Raw genomic sequence first — 24621 nt, 5'->3', positions numbered from 1 at the left:
ATAATACTTAATATATTAATAGCGGGTATTATAAAAATTAGCTTCGGCCTAGGTAAGGAAATCGTCGCCCTAAGTATAATAAAAATAAAGACGCACTTCGGAACGATAACTTTCTACATTTTGCCTATTAATACCCCATTTCTCCTATATCTAAAAAACATAGATCGACTAGGCATTATATTTAATAATACGAAGAATAGAATCTCTAGTAACAAGCACTTCGAAATAGTCGAACGATAATAGGGGTATACGTTTATAAAGCTTATTAATAATACGAAGTCGATTAATTACTTAATAAAAAGTAAGCTTAGAAAACTATACCGGAGATTTGGGCACCCGTTAGTTACGAGGCTATATAACCTCCTAAAGTAATTAGGTAATAATAATATTAAAATAGGGGTACTAGAGTAGTTAATAAAAGTATACTACTAATACTAAATAAATACGCAGAGCCTACGTAAATTCAAGTTCAAATTACGTAATAAGCTTAACTTTAACTAGGAAATCGTCGTTAATATTTTCTATTTAAATAGTCGGCTAGTACTATATATAATCGATATAGCTACGTCCTTCTAAATAGGGCAATTCCTCCGAGATCTATAAGTAAAAATAGTATAAATAGCCCTACGAAAAAGCTAAATCGATACATACTAAGGACTGCTAAATAGTATTAGAACCGACGCTAATACTAGCTTTAAGTCGGCAGAATTTAAGGACAATATAACGGCCTACGGTATATAGCTAAAAGTCGTACCTATTAAAGCGTATTATAATATTAAAAAAGTAAAAAGGGCACACTAATAGTTAAAAAGGGCGTTTAGAATTATTAAAAAAAAATCCAGATTCCACTAATAACGAATACCTCTAAATAGTACTTAAATACTATAACGATACTATAGGGCCTAACGGACTTATATTAAGGCTATTAATATTTAGAGTATATCTAAGAACGACCTTAGCCTCGCTACCGTCGCTAGGCATAAGCTAACGAGCCTGAGTAATTAAAAAAGTAATACGGGCACTGCGTAAGGTAAGTATAAAAAAGTAAGTTAACGAAGTAATTACTACGTATAATAGGCCCGATATAAAGGATAATCTAAATATACTACTAAATTCGGATATATAAATATAATACGAAATTACTTAATAATAGGCTAGGCTATATAAATTAATTTTTATTAACGAGCGCTCTTATATAGTCGCGAGGGATCGCAACTAGCTACTTAAAGTATTAATTATAGTAGTTAGACCGTATTATATAGATCTTAACGAGGTAATTTCTAACCTATAAAAAAAAGAAGAGCTAAGGGAAACTATATAACCCGCGACAGAGGTATAGGAAATCATCCTTAATAAAATCGTCGTAATAATACTAATAAACGATAAAGAAGAGGAAATTACTAAAAGGGTACTAATACTACTGGTAAGACGTTATAAAAGACTACGGCGGCAAGCCCTAACGCGGCAATTTATTACTAACAACGAGGTAATTAACACCTTTTATATAATAAAAAAGAAAGCCGATTTCGAGCTAGCGGTTAAACTACGTAAAGAAAGCGTAATTACAACTATTAAAAAGCTATATAAGGGATTAGATCTTATCGAAGTAAATACTCTTCGCAATCAAGGGGTCTATCGATTTATCTTATATAACCTAAAAAAACATATAAACCTCTATATATTTAAATTACGAATAGTTTATAAGATTAAAAAGAAAAGAATACCCTAGCCGTATAAAAAGTTTAAATACGTAATTTAGGGGTATAGTAACGTTAAAAAAGTAACGCTACTTATATAATCGCTTATTATATAATACTATAACTAACGATTAATAATAGCACTAATAGCATCGCTATAAAAGAAGGGATACGAGATTTAGAGCTATAATATTACCTAGGCCTATACCTAATCGGCCATAGGGCTTATAAAGAAAATCCTAGCCCCTTTACTAAAAGAAATAGCTAGTAAGTACCTAAAAAGCACGATTATTAAAGTGCTCAAGCTACTATATAGGCTTATAAAATCGGGCACTTATTAATAAGCTACCTACTACGATTTTTATATTAATTAACTATTAATAGTTACCTCTACGTACGACCCGTACTTACTAATTATAGAGTACGAAGGTAACTAATTTAGGATCGTTAGAATATAAACTAACGATATATTAAGCCTATTCGATATTAACTTTATAAAAAAAGAGGATAAGGAGCTCTAAAAAGCGGGCTTCGTAACAATGCCAAAAGAGGTCCTCATAATAAATACCCCCCTAATATTTAACGGCAGGATTCTTATAATTAAAAAGGAAACCGTTATTTTTTAATAAAAAGGGTAAGATAAAAAGATTAACCTCGTTAATCTAAATATAACTAATATTAAGAAGTAATATAAAGCTAAGCTCGCGCGAGGGGTATATATTATAAATATTTATTAGCCTAAGGCGATTTTTAACTACGCTAAAGTAGCGTAGGCTATAAATCTAACTAAATAAAATATCGAAATACTTAATAAGCAGCTTAAGTAATAATAAACGAATCTCGATCGAGGTCTCGTTTACTACCTAATTAACCTTATAATTAATAAGCTCTATATCTTCGTTAATAAGTTATTTATAAATAATAACGACCTTACTTCGTAATTAGGGTATATTATTATCCTAACTAACGAGAGTATAAGCAAGAGCGAATTCACTATATACGGTAATATAATCTACTACTCGTTAACTAAAAATAAGTAAGTAATAAGAAGTATACTAACGTTAGAGGTCTATAGTATAGTTAACGGCGTTAACCTCTCTTATGTAATTTTAATAACGCTAAAAAAAATTACTAATCGAATTAGCCTTCTACCTATTCTAATAGTTATCTATACCGATTCCTACTTACTATATAAATACCTCGTTAAATTAAGAATAAAAAAAAAAAAGAGGCTTATAATTAATATTATAGCCCCTAGGTAATCGTACGAAAGGTACAAAATACTTAAGATCTATTAGATTAATAATAAAAATAACCTCGCAAACGCTTTTATAAAAATAATACTAAATAAGGGATTAGAATAATTCGTAGCTAGTAGAAAAGTTATTATATAAATAGAGGAATAGGTTATATAAAAAGAGTAGAAAAAAGGGGGAAAAGGGGACGACTTAGTAAACGGGCCCGAGGTCGAATTATACCTCTAACCGTAGTAGTTAAATCGATAAAAGAAAGAGAAAGTTAGTATTAAATTAGAAGTCTAATTTAACTGTAGTATATAGCCGACTACGCAGGGGCTAATTAGGGGCCCTATTTACAATTATCGTAGCTAGCCTAACCTATAGTTAGAACCTCCTTTTTACACCTACTACGTAGATATTCATATAGTTTAATTAATCTCTTCGTTAACTATAGTTCGAACTAACTACCCTATAATAGGGATACCAACACTCGTCCTTGCGGAAGGCACCGAACCAGGCGTAACCTTCGACATAGTCCAGTCCATCCAAATACGTCAGACTCTCGTTCATCATGGCAAGAGTTGCATCCGTGTCTTGTTTAGGGAGGGCCATCTCCGTGATCCAGTACTTGAGATCTGGCGACGTGGAGTTGTAGAAATCCCGCAGCCCGTCGAGGTGGTTCTTGAGGCCGGTCGCGTCGCCGTACCAGTGCACGGCGACGAAGTCGGTCGGGCAGCCGTTGTCGTCAATGTCGTAACAAGACTCGTTGAACTTTTGCAGCCACTCGATACCCTGCGAGGAGCCGGTGACGACCGGGTGGCTGATGTTCCACTTGCGAGAGCCGGAGTTGCGGAAGGGCACAATGTGCTCGATATAGGCTTTAGCGGCATCTTCTGGGTCGATGCTGCTGCCGCCAGATGACGTCGTTCCGTCGGGCTCATTGAAGGTGAGGAGATGGGTGGATGATTCAGGTAGTACGTTGAGACGTGAGCTGAGGCCTGAATCTGAGGCATCGTCGACGCCGTGGATGAGCGGGATGAACGCGATGGAGCTGTTAAGGGCCTGTGCAGGCCATGTTGACCATGTGTAATACCAGCTGATCAACGACTTTGCGGAGGTGAGCAATTGGCTGTCGGCTGTGTGGTCGTCGCCCTGGAAAGCCAGCCCACGTTTTGAGGGCAGGTCGGACTGTGCGAAGGTTGTGGATTGGAGGACCAGCGAAGCTAGCAATATGCGACTGGTTCGTCTCATGGTGCCGCAGGTACAGAAATGGTCCCTGTCTAACGTGAAAGAGAGTAGTGGTTCGTGGAGGATGATCCTTGTGTGATTTGATGCACAGAAATCGGGATCGGATGCAGCCGATGGAGGTGCCGGCTTTGCAGATATATCTGACAATCTTTCGAAACTCGACTGTCCAAGTAAATGGTTGATGTTGCAATGGACAGGAGAACCTGTTTAGCTGAGAGGCCTGACAAGCAGGATTCCTTCTTGCTGACGGCTCTATCACCCATCTCAATCATTGACCTCATTCGATGCCATCGTGCTCTTGGCGAGGGGCGACTATTCGGTGACGTCATCTTCCCTGGTTTCTCAGCCCTTGGTTGGTGCTAGTTGGACTGGCCAAGGCAAGCCCCCTTGCAAGCCACACCGCAACGGTCTTCATTGCTGACAATGTCACAAGAGAGAATTGAGAAGTTGAGTTAGCAAGGGTCCTGGTCGCCGTCCGTCATTGGTCTTGGGTCTAGACATGTGTTCAGCGAGGAGTGGTGCCATGGACAAGAAGACTCCCGTTCAGTTGCGGTTGTCGGCGATGAGGCCCAGCACGCCCCTGTCAGATCATGTCATCGGTTCGCCCAGCGCGGTGGAGTACCGCAGTGAGTGCACGCACTCTGAACTTGAACGGTTGATGAGCTAAGATAGGGAGCTTCCGCGGCAAGACAAAATCAAGCCCAACACTTAACTGCACTGCATACTGTACCAAGTGCACAATCGCAGAGGCACTGCAAATTGTTGCGACGCTAATCGAGAAAAGGATATGTGATGCAGTGGATTTAAACATAACTAGGTAGAGATCGAGACTCTGAAACCGCGGAAGATACCCAGCCAGTGCTCCTCCTCTTGTCGTTCATGGACTAGTGCCTTTTTGGCACAATTTAATCTACGTGGATAGACAAAACTACTATACATTGACTCTCACCAATTGAAGCCCAACTTAAGCACCTCATGTATGGTTCCCTAGAAGCCACATGTTGGGTAACGCATGTCGAATTGATTCCAAGTTACTCGGAGCCTTGGGAACATGGACGATTTAGAAGACTGCCCCCACATCACTCACAAATACGGGCGGACTTCGCAGCTGAACCCGCCTCAATGTCTTTAGGAGTCATTGCCTCCCCTCAGTATGCCACATCCCGTTTCAACTCCCGGGGCTCAAGTTGGCCGGAGCTCAACAGATGCTTTAACCATGTATGAAGAAGCCGGCATTCCGTTGCAAACTCCATCATCTGAGCCGAGAGCGAGTCAGAGTCAACTACAAGATAGGCGGGTCTCGTCTCATGTTTATCAATAGCGAACTTAATTGCACGGCATGGAAGCCCGGTAGCAACTAAGAAATGGAGCTATCCGCCAGGTATATGTAGTCGACATAGTAGATACAGGATGTAGCCATTGGTGCGCACATGAATTGCTGCTGCTTGGTTCCGCAGGCACGTCCTTTACTCTATTTACGACAAGTCCAGCATCCGTACACTGCAGCTTTTCTTCCCTTGAGACATCATTCCATAAACTTTCTCTTACAATGTGGATCTCTCTTGACTCTGTACGGACTGCGGAGCTTGAGCCAATTGTAGATGATATAAGTACAAATAGTCCTACAACATCCACATTGACAATACTACCTGATTAATCACATCAATCACACTTCACAATCACCAAAATTTCGACACCTGGCTATCGAGCTCAATCTTCTGCACCAAGCATCTTTCCGAGTACAGATTCATAATGCACTTCCAATCTACAACCCTCTTCCTTGCCGCCGCTGTCATCTTCCAGGGTGTTTCTGCGCAATTTTGCACTGGCCCTCCCTCAGACTGCAATTTTGAAGACGTAAGATTGCTCACTTGTCATTGAATTCTGGATGATCTCCAGGTACTGGAAAGATTAGGTGTTAACATTCCACTTATTGTAGTGCAGAATCAATTACGCTGATCCATGGGCGATCTGCAAGTCAAAGGTTCGTTTTTGCTGCAGAAGAGCTCTGCGGTTTGGCTTTATAGCTGACTTGTATCTAGTGCACACCTAATTCAGGCCGAGATGCCGCTGTTTCCTGCTGCTCCGGATCGTTGTACTGTCCAGCATGAATAAGTACAGTACAATGTAATTGAGAAAGAAAAAAAGTTATGTGCAGGAGCGGATCTTATGACCATTCGGCATCTGCATGATCTGCCTTTCAAAGCGCCGAGAAGAAACCATCTGTCTGTCTATCGTGTCAACGCCATAGCAACAGTGAATCAATGTACATATCAAGCTCTTATTCAGCCGCATGAGATTAGTCCTGGTAAAAACAGTTCCGAAAACAAAGTGGCAAGCCCAACCACACGAAAGCCATACCTTATATTCTCAGTGTCGAGCCTTGTCTCAATCTTGAGCACATATTCTCTATTCCCGTGTGAAGCAGATCATCTTCGAGGCTGAGATACAAAAAGGCCAAAAGCAATGGTGCCTCGAGGGCGAATCGAACGCCCGATCTTCTCATGACGGACAACAGTACGAGTGAGACGCTTTACCACTGAGCCACCGAGGCAGGGTTAACCAGATCATGGTTGGTGGTCCACAGATGCTGGCGGGTCAGCGCAGGACGACTAAGGCACACCGCTGATTTGAGTCTCACGATGCACCGACCGAGTTGTTGGAGATTGTGGAGGTGGTTCGTCGAAACATTGTACGGGGGAAACTCTTTCATTCGTTGACGTATCTCTGTGTGGATGACTAACCTCCGCGCGACTCGTTTCGCCTTTCCCCAAGTTGGGACGAAAGAACTTAGACATCTGCGCGCGGGTGTAAGCACCAAAGAAGCCACATAGGGTTGATACGAGGAGACACCTCTCATAGGCTGCTATGAGAGCGGTAGTCTGTACATGCAGTCTTTGGCTGCGCATCTGTCTGACTTCAAGACGCCTCTCGCGATCGATGCGCGCGGGTCTGGCGTGCTTCTGAGAAGTCGAGAACACAGACAATGATTATCTCTCTGACGTGGTCAGGCGTGACTGGAACAGGACTACTTGAGTTGATTATGAATCAGCGGCGTGAGAGCTGAAGCTGCAAGACTTGGAGACAGAAGCGAGTAACACGATTGAGGTGCACATGGCGTTGGCTGTTCATCTTTGGTATAAAAGGCTGTTTAGCCAACATGCAACAACTCTTACTTTCGAGTACTTGCACTCCATCAAACTTCAACCTGACACAGGCATTGTCGAACCTTTGCAAAATTCAGTCAAATCGCAGACATTCTGATCTCCAATCTTTCAATCTATCACTGATATGAGTGCCGCTAAGAAAGTTGCCGTTATCGCGACGAGCACTCGAACTCCACGCATTGGAACTAAGGTCGCGGAACTGGTGAAAGATACCATTACCACAGATGCTACCACCAATGGCATCGATCTGAATCTTGTAGAAGTCTCTTCTTTCAGACTTCCCGTCTTCGATGAACAGATCATTCCCGCTCAGGTCCCAGCTGCAGGTGACTTCGCCCACGAGCACAGCAAAGCGTGGAGCAGGGAAATCGCCAAGTACGATGCCTACATCATTGTGGTTCCAGAGTACAACTACGGCCTGCCTGGCGGCACCAAGAATGCCATTGACTACTTGTATAACGAGTGGATCGGCAAACCCATTGCTGTAGTCAGCTATGGCATCATGGGTGGCAACTCGGCGTCAGCGCAGGCGCAGAAGACGCTGGAGGGCATGAAACTCCGGGTTGCGCCGACGCGACCGGCGCTTGCTTTTGCGGGTGGAGCCGGACCGGATCTGGTGGCTGCCATGGGCCACGGAGAGATCGGGGAAGAGTCGCGGAAGAAGTGGGAGGGAGAATCGGAGAGCATACTCAAAGCCTTCGGAGAGTTAAAGGAGCTTCTCAACGCGCCGGCTCAGGCGAAGACGGAACCTTGAGAAAGTCTAACCTTGGAGAACTGAGAACCAACCGCCGGTGCCCATTGATGGTGGCTTGGAGAAAGAAGCTTGAATTTTAGCTAGAGCTAGTTCGTGAATTCTAGATCACCTAACCCAATTCAAGCGGTGCAACTCCACCTCGTAATATCGCTAAACCCCTGTCTACAGCATCGTATTCCTTCGTGTTGGTTGAGATACTGCTCTGCTGCCTATTTGAAAGATACTGTGCCGCTTGGCTTTGCATTAGCCGGAAATTCTCGTCGCATCGGCTCACAATTTGATCCTTTATCACTCTTCGCCTTTTGGTCTCCCTTTTCCCTTCTTTTCCACCATGTGCCTTTCATCGCCGTCATTCGTTTTCTGTCCTTCATCGTCATGAGGACGTCCGCTCTTTTCGCGCTCAGTGGCTGCGCTGCCACTGCCCTAGCGCAAGTTCATCTACCGTTCTCCCATCAACCTCAGCCGAAGGCCAGTAGCAATGTCGAAACCAAAGACGTGGCGGACCGTCGATCAGTTTCTGCGACGGATGTTTACGTGACGGACTGGAATTATCTGGTCAACGCCACTGTTGGTACACCGCCACAAGATATTTCCTTGAGGGTTTCTGTGCAGGCTGAGCATACTTGGGTCCCAAACGCCAAGTATTGCGACTATTACAACTATAGCGACTATTACGATTCTTCTTCCACCAGGAGCGCCTATTACCTCGATTCATATTCGTGCAAATACGGCGCATTCCAGAGCAACGAGTCATCCACCTACGTCAACCCCGGCACCGAGGACTTCAGCACCAGGTACTCGGCCGGCCGAGCTAAGGGAGAATGGATTAGCGACACACTAGGCGTGGCTGGCAGCCAGATATCCAAGATGGTCATGGGCTATGTTCAATCGGCAGATGTATTGATCGGTGTCCTTGGCCTGGGTTTCAACACCACCGGAAGTGCACAATCTACCGCGAGCCCGAGCAGTACCTCGAATTATCCTACCGTTCCTGAACGCCTCGTACAAGATGGTCTCATTAGCTCCCCCGCATACAGTCTCTGGCTGGACGATTCATCCGCCACGTCTGGGAATCTTTTGCTGGGTGCGATCGATACATCAAAGTTTGAGGGCCCCCTGCTTCGTTTCTCAGTGCGCACAACGGGGTCATGGTCAACAAGCAGGCGATTTGACACCTTCATCACGTCCTTCAATGGTAGTAAGTCAGATACAGATGACCTACAGCCTCTCGGAGAATCTTTGCGTCAACAAACCGACGCATATGACACCTCGAACCTAGTGCTTCTCTCGCCAGATGCTGCTTTATCAGTGCTACCCGACGACATAGCCTTAGATCTTTGGGCTCTGGCTGGCGCTTCCTGGAATGATGACCTCGGCTACGCGATTATTCCTTGCACGGAAAACACCACCACGGGTCGCTTGGCTGTGCAGCTGTACGGATCGGAGGGACCTGTGTTGAATGTAGCTCTTGCCGACCTCGTGGTGTCTCAAGATGTTTGGTCCCATTCGGGGTGGTCTTGGGAGACCGAGTCGGCCTCCGAGTACTGCCTGTTTGGAGTCCAGTCGGAAAATTCCACATCGACATACACGTCTGCTTCCTGTCCATACTCTTTGGGCAACACATTCCTCAAACATTCCTACATGGTATTTGACCTAATCAATGAAGAGATTGGCTTTGCGAAGACAAAGTTCAGCAGCACGCAGACGGAAGATCTGATTCCGTTCTCAAGCCACGGAGCTCAGATCCCCGCGTCAACGAGCGTCATGCCGGATTGGTGCTCATCTACCTCATCTCAATGTCGAACAGGTGATTCGGGTTCGGGCTCCGGAGGCGGATCCTATGACGGTGGTACAACCTACCTGGGCGATGGCTATTACCCCGGACATCTCCCGCTGGAGGCAAACCTAGCCATCGGCCTCAGTGTCGGTGTCTTCTGCACTATGGTCATGGGTCTGTCTATCTGGGCCATCAGACGAGGCCGTCGTATTAGAAAGGCTCAGAAAGAGCTCGCTGAAAAGCAAGCCGACGTGGAACCCGGTGGCGAGACACAGGTCGGGGCCGCCGATGAAAATGCTGGTAACCTGGCTCAAGAAGCCTTGCATCCTCAACATCCGCCAGCTGCAGTGACTCGAGATCCTTCTGTAACAAATGCAGCTGCAGAGCAACGTGCTACTGGAACTGTGGGAACTGCCAAGTGAGAGAGTAGCGTTTGCCAGACAAATCTAATGCAACAATCAATTTGCCCGTGCCTCGCAGCAGGGGATTCAATCGCTGAAACAATAAACTCATGGCGCTTCTGCCTCCTCACTCTGATCCTTCGACGATATATCCTGCCGAAGGCCGGGGTCAACGTCAGTTGCAAACCAAAGTAACGTGCGGACCGAACCGATTTCCTTCCATGACTAAGGCAGTCACGAGATGTGGCAAATTGATTGCCGGATAGCGACTTGCGACGTAGTCAACATTCACAACGTCGTAGTAGTTGCTGGTTGCCTAAATCCCGAGTATCATCCTGGCGTCGAGTGGTGGTTCGTTCCTCCTTGTAGATCCTAATCTTGAGCACCCGCTGCTTCGGTTTCCACTTGCAACGTTGCAGATCATATATCACTTAGAGAGAGCCTCATGGGCATTGCAGATGGCATAGAAAACCTCGGGGTCAACCGCCGATACAACTCTGCAATATGCAAGACATCAGATGGCAGCTGCTCAGATGGTGTTAGTATCAATAAGGGTGCCCCTGATGTAGCCGTTCTTGACGAAAGGGCGGAGCGGGTGATGTGCCGCTGCCGCCTTATCACATTTTCACCTTCCTGAAGGGAATGGTGAGTTCCGTAGGATTTCTTTCGATGTGGTGCTTGGGCCGGGGTAACTCTGAACCGAGTTTGGCTGTTTCTGTTGCGGGTCAGTCTCTCTTTTGACAGCCTGTCTTGTTCAGTTGTCTCGGCAGTGCAAGTTGGCTTGAGTTATCAAAGACAACACCCACTCAATGGAATTGATAGTTGGCAGAAACACGTCACAAGTCTCTCCTATAGTTCCTTTACCGCGATAAGAAGACTATAGCTTTTAGGGGATTCGCTAGAAAGGAAGCATGTGCTCACATTGGGCCTGTCCCAAACGGGCGATAAACCAACGCAGTGGAGGGTCACATTCGGCCCCGACTCGGTCATTCGCCCTACATTCGCCAAATTGTAGGCACATGGCCATTCAAGGGTAGGTCCTGAAGAATATCAGAACTCAGCCAATCTCAATGACTTTTCTTATTGTGCTAACAGAGCAAAGTCGGCTACCACCTGCATTAGCCCCGGCCCCTCACCTCGCCCCCAGCCACTCACCGGGCACCATCGCCAAATCCTCACCTTTGGTGTTGGCGCTCCCTTGACACATAGAATTCCACAGCGAATCTCCGAGCTGTTACTTGCAACCAGTACTCTGGGTGGGTACAAGAGACTATGGTGTGTTAATGGTACATTGAGCGGCCAGGCTCGCAGGTCATCGTCAACTTCATTGCTACCACTTGAACGTGACAAACAGACGACGCGCTCAAATTTTTGCACATGCACAGACCGACATACCAAGAATGAATCGCAGAAACGGATCTAAGGGGTCTACAAGCCTAGTCAAAATTGACGACCTCATTTGAAGACGCGTAACGTTTCGCTGGGAATGGACCGGGTTTGCAAGTCACACCCAGACGACTGGACGTCAGGACTTGAACAATGACATTGTTGCTTGACGGCTGACTACTGTAGATAGCGTCTTGTCTAACATCGACGGACTCGATTAGTATAATATGATCAGTTGATCGCTTCATGTCCAGTGACGTGTACCTGACTTGCAGAGACATTCTCGTATTCACTCCTTTAGCAAATTATTTAACGGATCAATTTCTACCGCTTTCAAGATGAAGCTTCTTCAATCATTAATCACTATGGGTGGCATACTTTCAACAGCTGTGCGCCCCTCCACGGCGGCGCCGACGAACATCACGGAGCGAGGTCTCCAAGGCTACACAAATGCAGTCTACTTCACTATTTGGCAAGTTGTTATTAGACCTGAGGTGATAGAGCTCAGCTAATATCATTCAAGGGCGATATACGGTCGCAATTATCAGCCCCAGAATCTTCCAGCATCGCAGATCACCAATGTCCTCTATGCCTTCATGAATCTTCGCGCGACTGGTGAAGTGTAGGTCAATTCACAGCTCGACCTAGATGACTAGCGCAGGAACAGGCGAGCTAACATTCCAACCCACTCAAAGTTACACTGCCGATACCTACGCCGATTTGGAGAAGCACTATCCTACTGATTGTAAGGCTTGTTGTTCGTTGTTGATATAACACCGACACATGCTGACTCATTGGGGATCTAGCTTGGAACGATGTCGGCACGAACGCCTACGGCTGCGTCAAACAGCTTTACCTTTTGAAGAAGGCCAACCGCCGCATGAAGGTCATGCTTAGTATTGGAGGCTGGACATGGTCGACCAACTTCCCCGCTGCCGCTAGCACGCCCGAAGGCCGAGCCCTCCTTGCTCAGTCCTCTGTCAAACTCATGAAAGACTGGGGCTTCGACGGCATCGATATTGACTGGGAGTATCCAGCCGACGCCACCGAAGCAGCTAACATGGTACTCCTGCTCCAAGCAGTCAGAAGCGAGCTGGACTCCTACGCCGCCCAATACACTCCCGGCTATCACTACCTTTTGACTATTGCTTCACCTGCTGGCCCCAGTCACTACAACGTCATGAATCTCAAAGCGATCTCTGATGTCATTGATGCGTTCAACTTGATGGCATACGATTATGCCGGTTCCTGGGATGCCAATAGCGGCCATCAGGCGAACTTGTACCCGAACCCGAGCAACCCCTCGTCGACGCCATTCTCCACTGATGCTGCTGTCAACGATTACCTCGCAGCCGGCGTACCAGCCGCAAAGATCGTACTCGGCATGCCCATCTACGGTCGCTCGTTCGAACAGACCAACGGCATCGGCCAGCCGTTTACCGGTATCGGGAGCGGTTCCTGGGAGAACGGAGTGTGGGACTACAAGGCTCTTCCCCGAGCGGGCGCCACCGAGCTGTACGATGCCACGGCGGTTGCCTCCTACAGCTACGATCCGGCCGCCAAAGAGCTTATCTCTTATGACACCCCAGCCGTAGTGCGGACCAAGGTCTCATACCTGACAGGCAAGGGCCTCGGTGGTTCCATGTTCTGGGAGGCGAGCGGCGACAGAACTGACAGTGGAAGTCTTCTGGCGACTAGCTTCAATGCTCTCGGTGGCGCGAGCACCCAGGACCAGAGTCTCAATCAGCTGAGCTACCCTAACAGTCAGTACGACAACATCCGCGCGGGTGTACCAGGCGGTTGAAGTTGAGCTTGTGATGGTAGAGGTCATGTGTTTTTCGGTCCATTTTTTCACATGGTGTTTGGCGTATTAGCGGGTTGCGAGCAACCTGAATTCTTTGATTGTCGGTTGAATGAAGCAGCATTTCTTTTACCGGGCTCGCATATGGATTCTCAGCTTTTATACTTGTCTTCTAATTACTATCAGACGAGAATTCACTACCTTTAACCTATTGATTATATCGGTTGCAGTCCACCTCACTCCATTCCCCTTTTCTGCGTGTCTCATGCCGACAATACCATGCTTCAGCTTAGTCCTCCGCAGCTGCTTCCTCTTCCTCTTCAATCTTCTGTCCGTAAACGACGTGGCTTATATTCCGTCAGTAAAGTAATTAATTCTCCCGGTAAATCCAGCTTACTAGTTAAGGTATGCGTGGAAAGCACCACTCTTCAATTCTTGGCGAACCTTGGCTAACAGCACCATCACCTCATCCCTAGTCCATCCAAGCACCCCAATGAACAGCTTCAAGGTGAATGCATCGAGGCCCTCGAGAGTTTGAGCAAGATTGCACATTCCAAGATCCTTGTTGTGCGCGTCCTTGGCCCATGGACCCAGAGGAATCTTGAAGTGCTGGTGAACCACATTCTTGAAGGGAGCTTCACGAACCCAACCCTCGAGTTTGGGGCCAGGGGAGTCTTCGCGCCCCAGCATTTTGCAAGCCTCGATGAAAAGACGGTCCCACTTCATGATTGCATGCTTCTCGGTCAGTGTTCCGTCATCGCACGCGTAGAGAACGCTCATGTCTTGGAATTCAGCCCAGCCGTTTGGCGCGAGGTTTCTAGCACACGACCACGTCAGTTCAACTTTGCTATGGAACGGGACGCGATCCACTCTGTGGCTAATAGTCCCTGGCAATCGGAGGTCTCAAACCCACTCATATACTCTATGGACCAGCTTCGGCCAATCTGCGATTGAAGCAGCCATGTATCGCGTGAAAATAAAGTCGTATTTCTCGTTGACAACCCAAGCGCTTTCGACATCGTCAATCTCGAATCTGACGTTCGGCGGCACCCTGGTTCTAAATTAGCTATTAACAGCCTATGTCTGGTGTCCAAAATCCTCACCAAGCTGGTTGTATCGGGCTCAGATCGTTCCCAAAGATCTAACATAGTCTCTAAGTCAGCTTTTCTGGCCTTGGCGGTTGACGGTTCATGTATATGTACCTCGGCGTTTGGAAACAAGTCGGCAATCTCGATGGCCCCTATTAATAGACAACAGCCATGGTTAAAACTGAGAATGCAAGATTGAGCCTTTCTCAATAAGCAACCCACAGATTCCGGTACCGGTTCCTATATCGAGGATGCGGTGCGTCACCTCAGCCTTGATGGGGGCGAGGAAGAACTTGTTGCCGATGGCCTTGAAAATCATGGTATGCGTCAAGTCTAGACGATCCATCTCTCTCTGACATGCAATCAATGTTAGAAAGGCCGTATAGTGGTATGATTTGCGGCATTCGTACCTCATCGTTTGGAAAGTTGTATGCTGTTTATGTCGGGATGTTATGTGAGTTGTGCTGGACGGGCTACATTTGATCCTCGATTTCTCACTTACATCCTGCCCGGAAAGCATGATATGTTCGACCATACTCTTCCGGGTAGTCTACAACACTTGATGTCAAAGAGGCTGTGTATGAAGAGCTAGGAGAAATTGAGTCCTTCGTCAGCTAATCACTCTTATTGGACGGTAATTCGGGAGCGGGGTAGGGAATTTGGCATCTTTACATTCGGTCGTCGATAGTAGATGCATCATCGGTGGTCTTGCAATAGTAAGTTCGAACGTCTCGTTGTTCTCGGACACTTTTGCAGGCAACTGACGCTAGATTTATCATCTACTTCCAAGGGTGCTGCCGCGATTGAAACTCCGCCTTGTGCCGGTGACACAGCGGGGTCTGAGACTGGCTCAGCTGGACTGCTTGCTGTGTGCGATGCCGTTTCAGCCATGTCGGAAGCAATAGTCTGGGCCAGTCTATTAAGAGAGGATGTTGGGGGTTATCTTTTCGCCTGCTGAATGGGCATACTCAAGCCGCTGAACGGGGGATCGAGCGGCTTTATATTCCTCAAATGATTGTTTGTGCTGTTCAGAATGAACCCCGCAGCTTGGCGGCGCAAACAGTTGTTGGTTGTTCTGTTGAACGCTTATTGAAGCAACGTAAGTGGCTGATTCTCTTCTATACCAGGATCGAGGTGGGTTTTCGGGTGCTTGCACCAACCGTGGCCCGTACGATAACAATCACTGGCAATGCGGGATCAGAAATAGGGGCTAATGCTGATTGGGGGGCAGATGCAAGAGTCATCAGCACTCCTTTACAAGGGCTATCGACTCTGTGGCTTTGGTTACAAATAACGAGATCTTGACTCGAAATGTTACTAAAGAGAAGGACGTGTTGGTATCCCTATTATAGGGTAATTAGTTCGAACCGTGGGTTAACGAAGAGATTAATTAGACTATATAAATATTTATATAATAAGTATAAAAAAGAAGTTCTAACCGTAGGTTAGGCTAGCTACGATAATCCTAAATAGGGCCCCCTAATTAGCCCTTATATAATTAACTATATATTATAGTTAAATTAAACTTCTAATCCAATACTAACTTTTTTTTTATTTTATTAATTTATTTATTATAATTAGAGGTATAATTCGACCTCGGGTCCGTTTATTAAGTCGTCTCCTTTTACCCCTTTTTTTTATTCTTTTTATATAACTTATTTTTCTATTTATACGTTAACTTTTCTATTACTTATAAATTACTCTAACCCCTTATTAAGTACTATTTTTATAAAAACGTCGGCGAGGTTATTATTACTATTAATTTAATAAATCTCGAGTATTTCGCGCCTTTTATATAATTACCTAAGGGCTATAATATTAATTATAAGCCTCTTTTCCTTCGTTATCCCTAATTTAACGAGGTATTTATATAATAAATAAGAATCTATATAAATAACTATTAAAATTAGTAAAAGGCTAAGTTAATTAATAATCTTCTTTAGTATTATTAAAATTACGTAAGAAAGGTTAACGCCGTTAACTATATTATAAACCTCTAATACTAATATACTTCTTATTACCCGCTTATTTTTAATTAATAAGTAATAAATTATATTATTATATATAGTAAATTCGCTCTTACTTATACTCTTATTAACTAAGATAACAATATACCCTAATTATAAAATAAGGTTATTATTATTTATAAATAACTTATTAATAAAAATATAAAGCTTATTAATCGTAAGGTTAATTAGGTAATAAACAAGGCCTCGATCGAGATTTATTTATTACTATTTAAGTTGCTTATTAAGTATTTTAATATTTTATTTAGTTAGATTTATAGCCTATACTACCTTAATATAATTAAAAATTACTTTTAACTAATATATACTCGTAATATATACTCCTCGCATAAGCTTAGCCTTATATTACTTTTTAATATTAGTTACGTTTAGATTAATAAGGTTAATCTTCTCGTCCTACCCTTTTTATTAAAAAATAATAGTTTCTTTTTTAATAATAAAAATCCTATTATTAAATACTAGAGGGGCGTTCGTTATAAGGACCTCTTTTAGCTTTGCTACGAAGCCCGCTTTTTAAAGCTCTTTATCCTTTTTTTTTATAAAATTAATATTAAATAGGCCTAATATATTGTTAGTTTATATTTTAATAATTTTAAATTAGTTATTTTTATATTTAGAGACTAGTAAGTACGAGTTATATGTAGATATAACTATTAATAATTAATTAATATAAAAATCGTAGTATATAGCTTATTAATAAGTACCCGATTTTATAAGCCTATATATATAGTAGCTTAAGTACTTTAATAATCGTACTTTTTAAGTACTTACTAGCTATTTCTTTTAGTAAATAGGCTAGGATTTTCTTTATAAGCCCTATAACTAATTAAGTATAGGCCTAAGTAATATTATAGCTCTAAATCTTATATCCCTTTTTTTATAATAATACTATTAATACTATTATTAACCGTTAGTTATAGCGCTATATAATAAGTAATTATATAAATAGCGTCGCCTTTTTAATATCGCCGTACCCCTAAATTATATACTTAGACTTCTTATATAACTAAAGTATTCTTTTCCCTTTAATTTTATAAACTATTTATAATTTAAATATATAAAAGTTTATATACTTCTCTAAGTTATAAAAAATAAATTAATAGACCCCTCGATTATAAAAAGTATTTACTTTAATAAGATCTAATCTTTTATATAGCTTTTTAATAATTATAATTACGCCTTTTTTACGTAATTTAATTATTAGCTCGAAATTAGCTTTCTTTTTTATTATATAAAAAGTATTAATTACCTCGTTATTAATAATAAATTATTATATTAGGGCTTACTATCGTAGCCTTCCGTAACGTTTTATTAGTAATATTAATACCCTTTTAATAATTTCCTCTTCCTCGTTATTTATTAATACTATTATAACAATTTTATTAAGGATAATTTCTTATACCTTTACTACGGGTTATATCGTTTTTTTTAGCTCTTTCTTTTTTTACGAATTAAAAATTACCTTACTAAGATCTATATAATATAATTTAATTATTATAATTAATACCTTAAGGGGCTAGTTACGATCCCTTATAACTATACAAAATCGCTTATTAATAAAAATCAATTTATATAACCTAGCCTATTATTAAGTAATTTCGTACTATACTTATATATCCGAATTTAATAATATATTTAAATTACCCCCTATATTACGCTTATTACGTATAATAATTACTTCGTTAACTTACCTTTTTACGCTTATTTTATATAATACTTCTATTACTTTTTTAATTACTTAAGCTCATTAGCTTATATTTAGTAATAATAATAAAACTAAGGTCGTTTTTAAATACGCTTTAAATACTAATAGCGTTAGTATAAGTCCGTTAAGCCCTATAGTATTATTATAGTATTTAAGTACTATTTAAAAGCATTCGTCGTTATTAAAATCCGGATTTTTTTTTTAATAATTTTAAACGCCCTTTTTAATTACTAATATACCCTTTTTACCTTTTTAATACTATAATACGCTTTAATAAGTATAACCTTTAACTAAATACTATTAGCCGTCGTATTTTTTTTAAATTTTATTAATTTAAAACTAATATTAATATCGGTTTTAATACCGTTTAATAGTCCTTAGTATATATCGATCTATTCTTTTTATAAGGCTATTTATACTATTTTTATTTATAAATCCTAAAGGAATTACCCTACTTAAAAGGATATAGCTACGTTAATTATATATAGGACTAGCTAACTATTTAAATAAAAGATATTAATAACGATTTCCTAATTATAATTAAGCTTATTACGTAATTTAGATTTAAATCTATATAGGCTCTGCGCATTTATTTAGTATTAATAATATATTTTTATTAACTACTCTAACGCCCCTATTTTAATATTATTATTACTTAATTACTTTAAGAAGTTATATAGCCTCGTAACTAACGAGTACCTAAATTTCTAGTATAGCTATTTAAACTTACTTTCCGTTAAGTAATTAATTAACTTCGTATTATTAATAAGCCTTATAAACGTATACCCCCATCGTTATTTAACTATTTTAAAATACTTATTACTAAAGATTCTATTCCTCGTATTATTAAATATAATACCTAGTTAATCTATATTTTTTAGATATAAAAAGAATAGGGTATTAATAAGTAAAATATAAAAAGTTATCGTTCCGAAGTATATTTCTATTTTTATTATACTTAGGGTAACGATTTCCTTACTTAAACTAAAGTTAATCCTTATAATACTTATTATTAACGTATTAAGTATTATTAATACGATCTTTTATAATATTTAGAATTACCTTTTTCCTCTTATTAACTATTATAATACCCTAATATTTAAAATAACTTTATAGAAATTATTTAAGCTATACTTTTTACTTATATAAAATACTTATACGAGCTTAGTATTTAAAGAATTTAAATAATATAAAAAGGACCCCTTTAGCTACCCCTAGATTTAGTTAATATTATATTCTTTTTTTTAAATATTAAGAGAGGTAGCGTCTTCTCTTTAAGTATTAAAAAAATAGGCTTTAGCCTTATTAAATTCGCCCTTTTAGCCGCCTCTATATCCGTTATCTAAGGGACTTTCCCTTACTATTTATAAATAAAAGCTTACTTATTAAGAGCTTTTACTATTTTTTATTTATTTAGTTTTATATATCCTTTAGAAGCTAACGAGGTAAAAAAAGAGTAGTTAATATCGTCGATTTTATTATAATCTAATTCGTTAGTATAAAGGGTAAAATCTTCTTTATTTTCCGAATATTTTATAAGGGGCGGATACTCTAAGCTACTATTTTAACTACTTTTATTAAGTTCTATACCCCCGGATTTACCCTTATATATAATAAGGAATTAACTAAACTAATAAGGGCTAGTTTTACTATTTATTACTCTTAACTTTCTATACTATTTATATAATTTAGTACGCTCTTTTTTAAAGTAATTACTTAATTAATATCTATCCTTTTTATAAATATAATATTACTTTTCCAATTACCCTATTTATAAGTTAAATCTCTATTTATTTAACGAATCTAAGCCTCCTTACTAACGATTACTATATTTAACCTCTTTTCTTTTTTTATTATATATTTAATCGACTTAATATTATTAATAAGGGCCGTCGTATACTTAAAAATAGGTTTAGTATAGTATTCTTATTTTAATATTAAAGCTAAATCTTAGCTTTAAATAGAGCGTCTCGTAATTTTTAAATACTTAGTATAGGGTTATTTTTACTTTTAATACGTACTAAACTATAATATAAAAATATTTAACTTTTTATTTATTAGTTCCCTTATTTAACTAGGTTTTTATTAACTTATTAATTTAATTAATAAGCTCTTTAAAGATCTCTACTTGTAATTTACTTTTTATTATTTTAGTTATAAATATATAAAAAATCGCTTATAACTTAAATAAGAGCTCTAAGTTCTTATTATAAGTTTCGAAGCGGCTTTGGATTATATTAATAATACTAAAAAAGTCGTTTTAATTAAAATTACGTACCGCTTTATAATAGTAATTAGAGGCTTTATTTATAAAAATAATATTAATTACTAAATAATACTAATATTCCCTAATCCTAACCTTTTTATAATAATTATAAAATATTATTAAGGTTCTTTATAAGACCTTATACTTCTCCCTAGAGTATAATTTCTTTTTTAAAAAGATTCTTTTAAAATTTATAAATTACCTCGTATTTATTATTATATTTTTAATATTTATATATAATCCCTGCGTCGCTACGTATTATTAATAACTTCGGGTCGTTTACCTCTTTTTATATTAGCCGATCGGTACCAAATTTCGTATTAATAATCATAACGAGCTATAAATTAAAATAAATAGAATCGTTAATTATTATATTTTTAGTACTATATTTTACCTTTATATAACGTATATAATAAGCGAGCTACCTAAATAAGCGAGCTACTTACCTAGTCGTAACTATATTATATTCGTAACTAAAAAGTAATATTTAGAAAAGTAATTTAATTAAAACTATTTAGTATCCTCTTCTTTAGATATTTTTTTAATAATTTAATATATTTACGTATTATAATTAGTATTTTCGTAAATATTATATTATTATTAACCCGTTTCAATCCTTAGTTAATAACTATTATTTTAATACGTTTCTTTTTTAATTTAAGTTATTACTTTTTTTTATAACTAAAGGTCTTCCCTATTAGCTACCATAAGACTTCCTCCTTATTTAAGACGTATTTTCTTAGCCCTCTTATATTAGCTAAGTAAGTTATTCTCTTTTTAAAAGATCTAGTACTCCGATTTTAATAAAGTAATTTAGTATATAAATCCTCGTACCCCTTTTAATAAATACTTAATAGCTTTAATAATCAAAGTTAAAGAGCTATTTTAATAATAAGTAATTCGAGTTTTAATAAGTTATAACTATAATAATACTTCTATTAAGTTATTTAGTATTTAAGAAATCTAGGCTAGTAATATTATTAAAAGGGATCCTAGAAGCGTTAGAGTATATAATTTTATATTAAACTTAAATAGTATACTCTCTATACTTAAAAGCATAAGCTTAGCTCTTCTAAATCCTCCCTAAATTTCTTTTTATAATCGCTTACGTAAATACCTTATAAAATATAAAAAAGAAGTTCTTTTTTATAATATAAGTATTACCCCGTCGTATTTTTTTTTAATTTCTTAATTATATACCGTTTTTAAAGGCCTAAAATATCTAATATTTAAGGGCTATAATAAATAAGACGAATAAGCTAGTATATAAAAGGTAACGATATTATTCTTTTTATAATATAACTTAAAATCCGTAAAGTAATAACTTTCGTATTTATTAACGATAAAGAGGTAATATTAACTTTTTATACGTAGTTTTATATACCCTTTAAAATATTTTACCTAATCTAGGCCTCTTTTATTTATTATCTAGCCGTTTTTAAACGTTATAATAACCTAATTATATAGTAGACCTGATTCCGTATACTAAGTAAAGAGGTAATATTTATTTATAATAATAATATATAGCAGGACGCTATAGCCCGACGAGCTAATAACTTAAATAACTATAACCTATTTACGATTACTAAACTATATTATTTTCGTATTTAAACGCCTTTTTATACTTATAACGACTATTCTAAATATAATCTGGCCTATTATAAAGCTAGTCTTATTAAAATTATAAATATCGGACTCTATAATATTATATTTCGTAATTATATTCGCTACGAGGCAAAATTACGCATTTATTATATTTAAGTCTTCGTATTAAGCCCTTTTATAGTCGTATTTATAAAAAAATCGTATCTAGAGCTATAATTAGCGCGTAATAAAGTTAAAAGCCTAGCGCTTTTTAATAGGGGGCGCGTCGCGGTTAATAAGTAGTTAATTAGTTATATTTTTTATATTACTAATATAAGGAAGAAACGATTAGGAATCTAAGTTAAGAATATACTTAACTAGCTTCTTTTTTTTAAATATAGTTAATTTCCGTAAGTTTAGTATAGTATTTTATTATATAAGTATGCCATTTAAACGGGTACTTAAGGTCCTAAGAGGGACTAAGTAAATCTTAACTATTACTTAAATACTTAGTTTTAAGGTTTTTTTAATAGCTTAGATCGCTAAGTTTAACTAAGTTTTTTTAGTTTATAATATTATAATTATGTTATAGCGTTACGTAAGGTAAAAAGTAGAAAATAAAATAGTCGTAGTTAGGTAAGTAGCTCGCTTATCTAAGTAGCTCGCTTATTATATACGTTATCCTTTTATAATAATAAATTACTATTAGTAATTATAAAAAGGAAATCTACGTCGTTTACCCTTTTTCTAAATTCGTTAAAATAATTATATACCCTATCGATTTATACTTAGTTTTATAATACAAATTCCTTTTTTATAATCGTTATTATTAAGATTTTATATAGTTCTTATAACTATAACTACGCTAATAATACCCCTCGTCTATAAAAGAATTTATTAACTACTTTTATAATTCCTAGGCTTATACTTACGAACTATTTATTTAGCTAATAACTAAGGTTATTTATAATTTTATAAAATAGGGGTTACCCCTATAGCCCCTTTTTTTATAAACCTTGGTTAAATAAATTAATACTACGTTAATTTATTTATTATTAAGCTAATTTATAATTTTATATATTTACGTCCCTTAATAATTTAGGTTAATATTTACTTATTTATAAGGAATTAGGATTGTATTTAAAATCGGGGTTTTTCTTTTTTTTTTCTTACTTTAACTTATTAAGGGTCGTACTCTAGCTCGTATTTATATTAATAATTATTAATATATTTAATTTTAATAAGAATATATTTAATCCGCGCACTAGCTATAATAAATCTATACTTTTATTACTTAATAAATTTATTAAAGTTTAAAAAATTCTTATTTCTTCTCGCCGTCTTACTATTATTCTCGTTTTTACTATTTTTGATAATTATTACTACTTTTTTGAATTACTAACTATTATACTTATGAAAATCCTCTTTTTTATTTAGTATAAAAAGGTAGGTTTTAGTAATTCCTTTTTTTAATAATAATAATAAACGTTTATATTATTATAAAAAGATATAATAATTAGTTTTAAGATTTTTATTAGTTACCGATTTTTATTATTTTATATATTTCTTACTTCTTAAGCCTCGTACTCTTTATAATTTTTAAATAGCTTCCTTTTTTAACTTACCTCTTTTAGGGTAGTATTTTAAAAAAATAGTTAAAAATAAACGCTAAGTAGTTTATAAAGGAGCTATATAAATTATTAAGTACGGTTAGTAAAGTTAAGCCCTCTTTTTTATAAAATCGTAAACGTTAAAAACTTATTAAAAATACTTACTTATTATTCGTACTTAGTAAGGCTAAATACTTTAGAAATCTTTTTTTATATTAATTATTTATACCCTATTTTATATTTTTTAAATAGTCTTTTTCGTAATTTAATTATAGTTAAGTACCTATCGCTTATTAATAATCCTTTTTATTATTTAATTAATTTCTTAAAATTAATAATTTCGTACTAAGAGTTAATATAAAAAAAAGTCCTTTAGTAATATTCTCAAGAATTCTTTTTTTTTTTTTTAAATCCTCGTCTTTTTAGCCTTTTTTTAAATTAATAATAACTATAATAAGAGGTCGTAAAACTACTTTAAGATAGCTGCCTTTTTTTTAAGTTAATCTCCGAGATCTGTAATATTTTTAACTCGATATTATTAAAACTTTTAAATCCCCTCCTCCCTTATTAAACCGTCCCCTATATTATATTCTTAAATAATACTTAAGGAGTAGTTAAAGGGGCTATAAGGAAATTGTTTAAATTATAAACTTCGAAGTCGTATTTATAAAATCCTCGTAATACTAAACCTTTTTATATATTATAAATCTTTTAGTTTTATAACTCCTATATAGGTTCTTATTATACTTATTAAAAATATTTATATTTAAAAATCCTTTTTTTTAATTATATAATACTTTTTTATATTATATTATTAAGCTCGTATATTATAAAAAGGATCTTGAAGTAGGTCGGAATGCTATTATATTAAC

General features: G+C 37.9%; 8 protein-coding genes and 1 non-coding gene across 9 annotated transcripts; 6 read left to right on the top strand and 3 right to left on the bottom strand.

The window, feature by feature from the left end:
• Positions 1-21: 21 nt before the first annotated feature.
• CLUP02_00593 (uncharacterized protein) lies at positions 22-240 on the top strand (the record flags this gene model as incomplete). The annotated part of the gene is made up of 1 exon (XM_049279640.1): positions 22-240. A coding segment is annotated over one exon (219 nt), but the record flags the coding sequence as incomplete, so codon positions are not given.
• Positions 241-3379: 3139 nt separating this feature from the next.
• Positions 3380-4186, bottom strand: CLUP02_00592 (uncharacterized protein; the record flags this gene model as incomplete). The annotated part of the gene is made up of 1 exon (XM_049279639.1): positions 3380-4186. The coding sequence occupies one exon, from the start codon at positions 4184-4186 to the stop codon at positions 3380-3382; it is 807 nt and encodes a 268-aa protein (XP_049135596.1).
• Positions 4187-5935: 1749 nt separating this feature from the next.
• CLUP02_00591 (uncharacterized protein) lies at positions 5936-6628 on the top strand (the record flags this gene model as incomplete). The annotated part of the gene is made up of 3 exons (XM_049279638.1): positions 5936-6040; positions 6242-6290; positions 6342-6628. The coding sequence occupies 3 exons, from the start codon at positions 5936-5938 to the stop codon at positions 6626-6628; spliced, it is 441 nt and encodes a 146-aa protein (XP_049135595.1).
• A 25-nt stretch (positions 6629-6653) lies between these two features.
• Positions 6654-6737, bottom strand: CLUP02_tRNA006. Its single transcript has one exon. It is a non-coding gene; the product is annotated as a tRNA-Thr (tRNA).
• A 737-nt stretch (positions 6738-7474) lies between these two features.
• On the top strand, positions 7475-8104 carry CLUP02_00590 (NADPH-dependent FMN reductase; the record flags this gene model as incomplete). Its single annotated transcript, XM_049279637.1, has 1 exon — positions 7475-8104. One exon carries the CDS (start codon positions 7475-7477, stop codon positions 8102-8104), a length of 630 nt encoding a protein of 209 aa, XP_049135594.1.
• A 375-nt stretch (positions 8105-8479) lies between these two features.
• On the top strand, positions 8480-10303 carry CLUP02_00589 (aspartic proteinase; the record flags this gene model as incomplete). Its single annotated transcript, XM_049279636.1, has 2 exons — positions 8480-9302; positions 9384-10303. 2 exons carry the CDS (start codon positions 8480-8482, stop codon positions 10301-10303), a joined length of 1743 nt encoding a protein of 580 aa, XP_049135593.1.
• An 89-nt stretch (positions 10304-10392) lies between these two features.
• On the top strand, positions 10393-11686 carry CLUP02_00588 (uncharacterized protein; the record flags this gene model as incomplete). Its single annotated transcript, XM_049279635.1, has 7 exons — positions 10393-10456; positions 10513-10647; positions 10702-10877; positions 10941-11117; positions 11241-11293; positions 11378-11568; positions 11637-11686. The coding sequence occupies 7 exons, from the start codon at positions 10393-10395 to the stop codon at positions 11684-11686; spliced, it is 846 nt and encodes a 281-aa protein (XP_049135592.1).
• A 320-nt stretch (positions 11687-12006) lies between these two features.
• Positions 12007-13472, top strand: CLUP02_00587 (glycosyl hydrolase family 18; the record flags this gene model as incomplete). The annotated part of the gene is made up of 4 exons (XM_049279634.1): positions 12007-12162; positions 12217-12290; positions 12364-12413; positions 12475-13472. 4 exons carry the CDS (start codon positions 12007-12009, stop codon positions 13470-13472), a joined length of 1278 nt encoding a protein of 425 aa, XP_049135591.1.
• A 286-nt stretch (positions 13473-13758) lies between these two features.
• Positions 13759-15448, bottom strand: CLUP02_00586 (TAM domain methyltransferase; the record flags this gene model as incomplete). The annotated part of the gene is made up of 10 exons (XM_049279633.1): positions 13759-13816; positions 13867-14286; positions 14383-14520; positions 14573-14610; positions 14672-14709; positions 14780-14909; positions 14968-14990; positions 15060-15145; positions 15230-15264; positions 15323-15448. The coding sequence occupies 10 exons, from the start codon at positions 15446-15448 to the stop codon at positions 13759-13761; spliced, it is 1092 nt and encodes a 363-aa protein (XP_049135590.1).
• Between the last annotated feature and the right edge of the window lie 9173 nt (positions 15449-24621).

This window comes from Colletotrichum lupini, chromosome 1 (genome assembly GCF_023278565.1).
Source record: "Colletotrichum lupini chromosome 1, complete sequence".
NCBI lineage: Eukaryota > Fungi > Ascomycota > Sordariomycetes > Glomerellales > Glomerellaceae > Colletotrichum > Colletotrichum lupini.
Note: the sequence above shows the minus strand (reverse complement) of the source record. Positions and strands in the feature narration are given on the sequence as shown.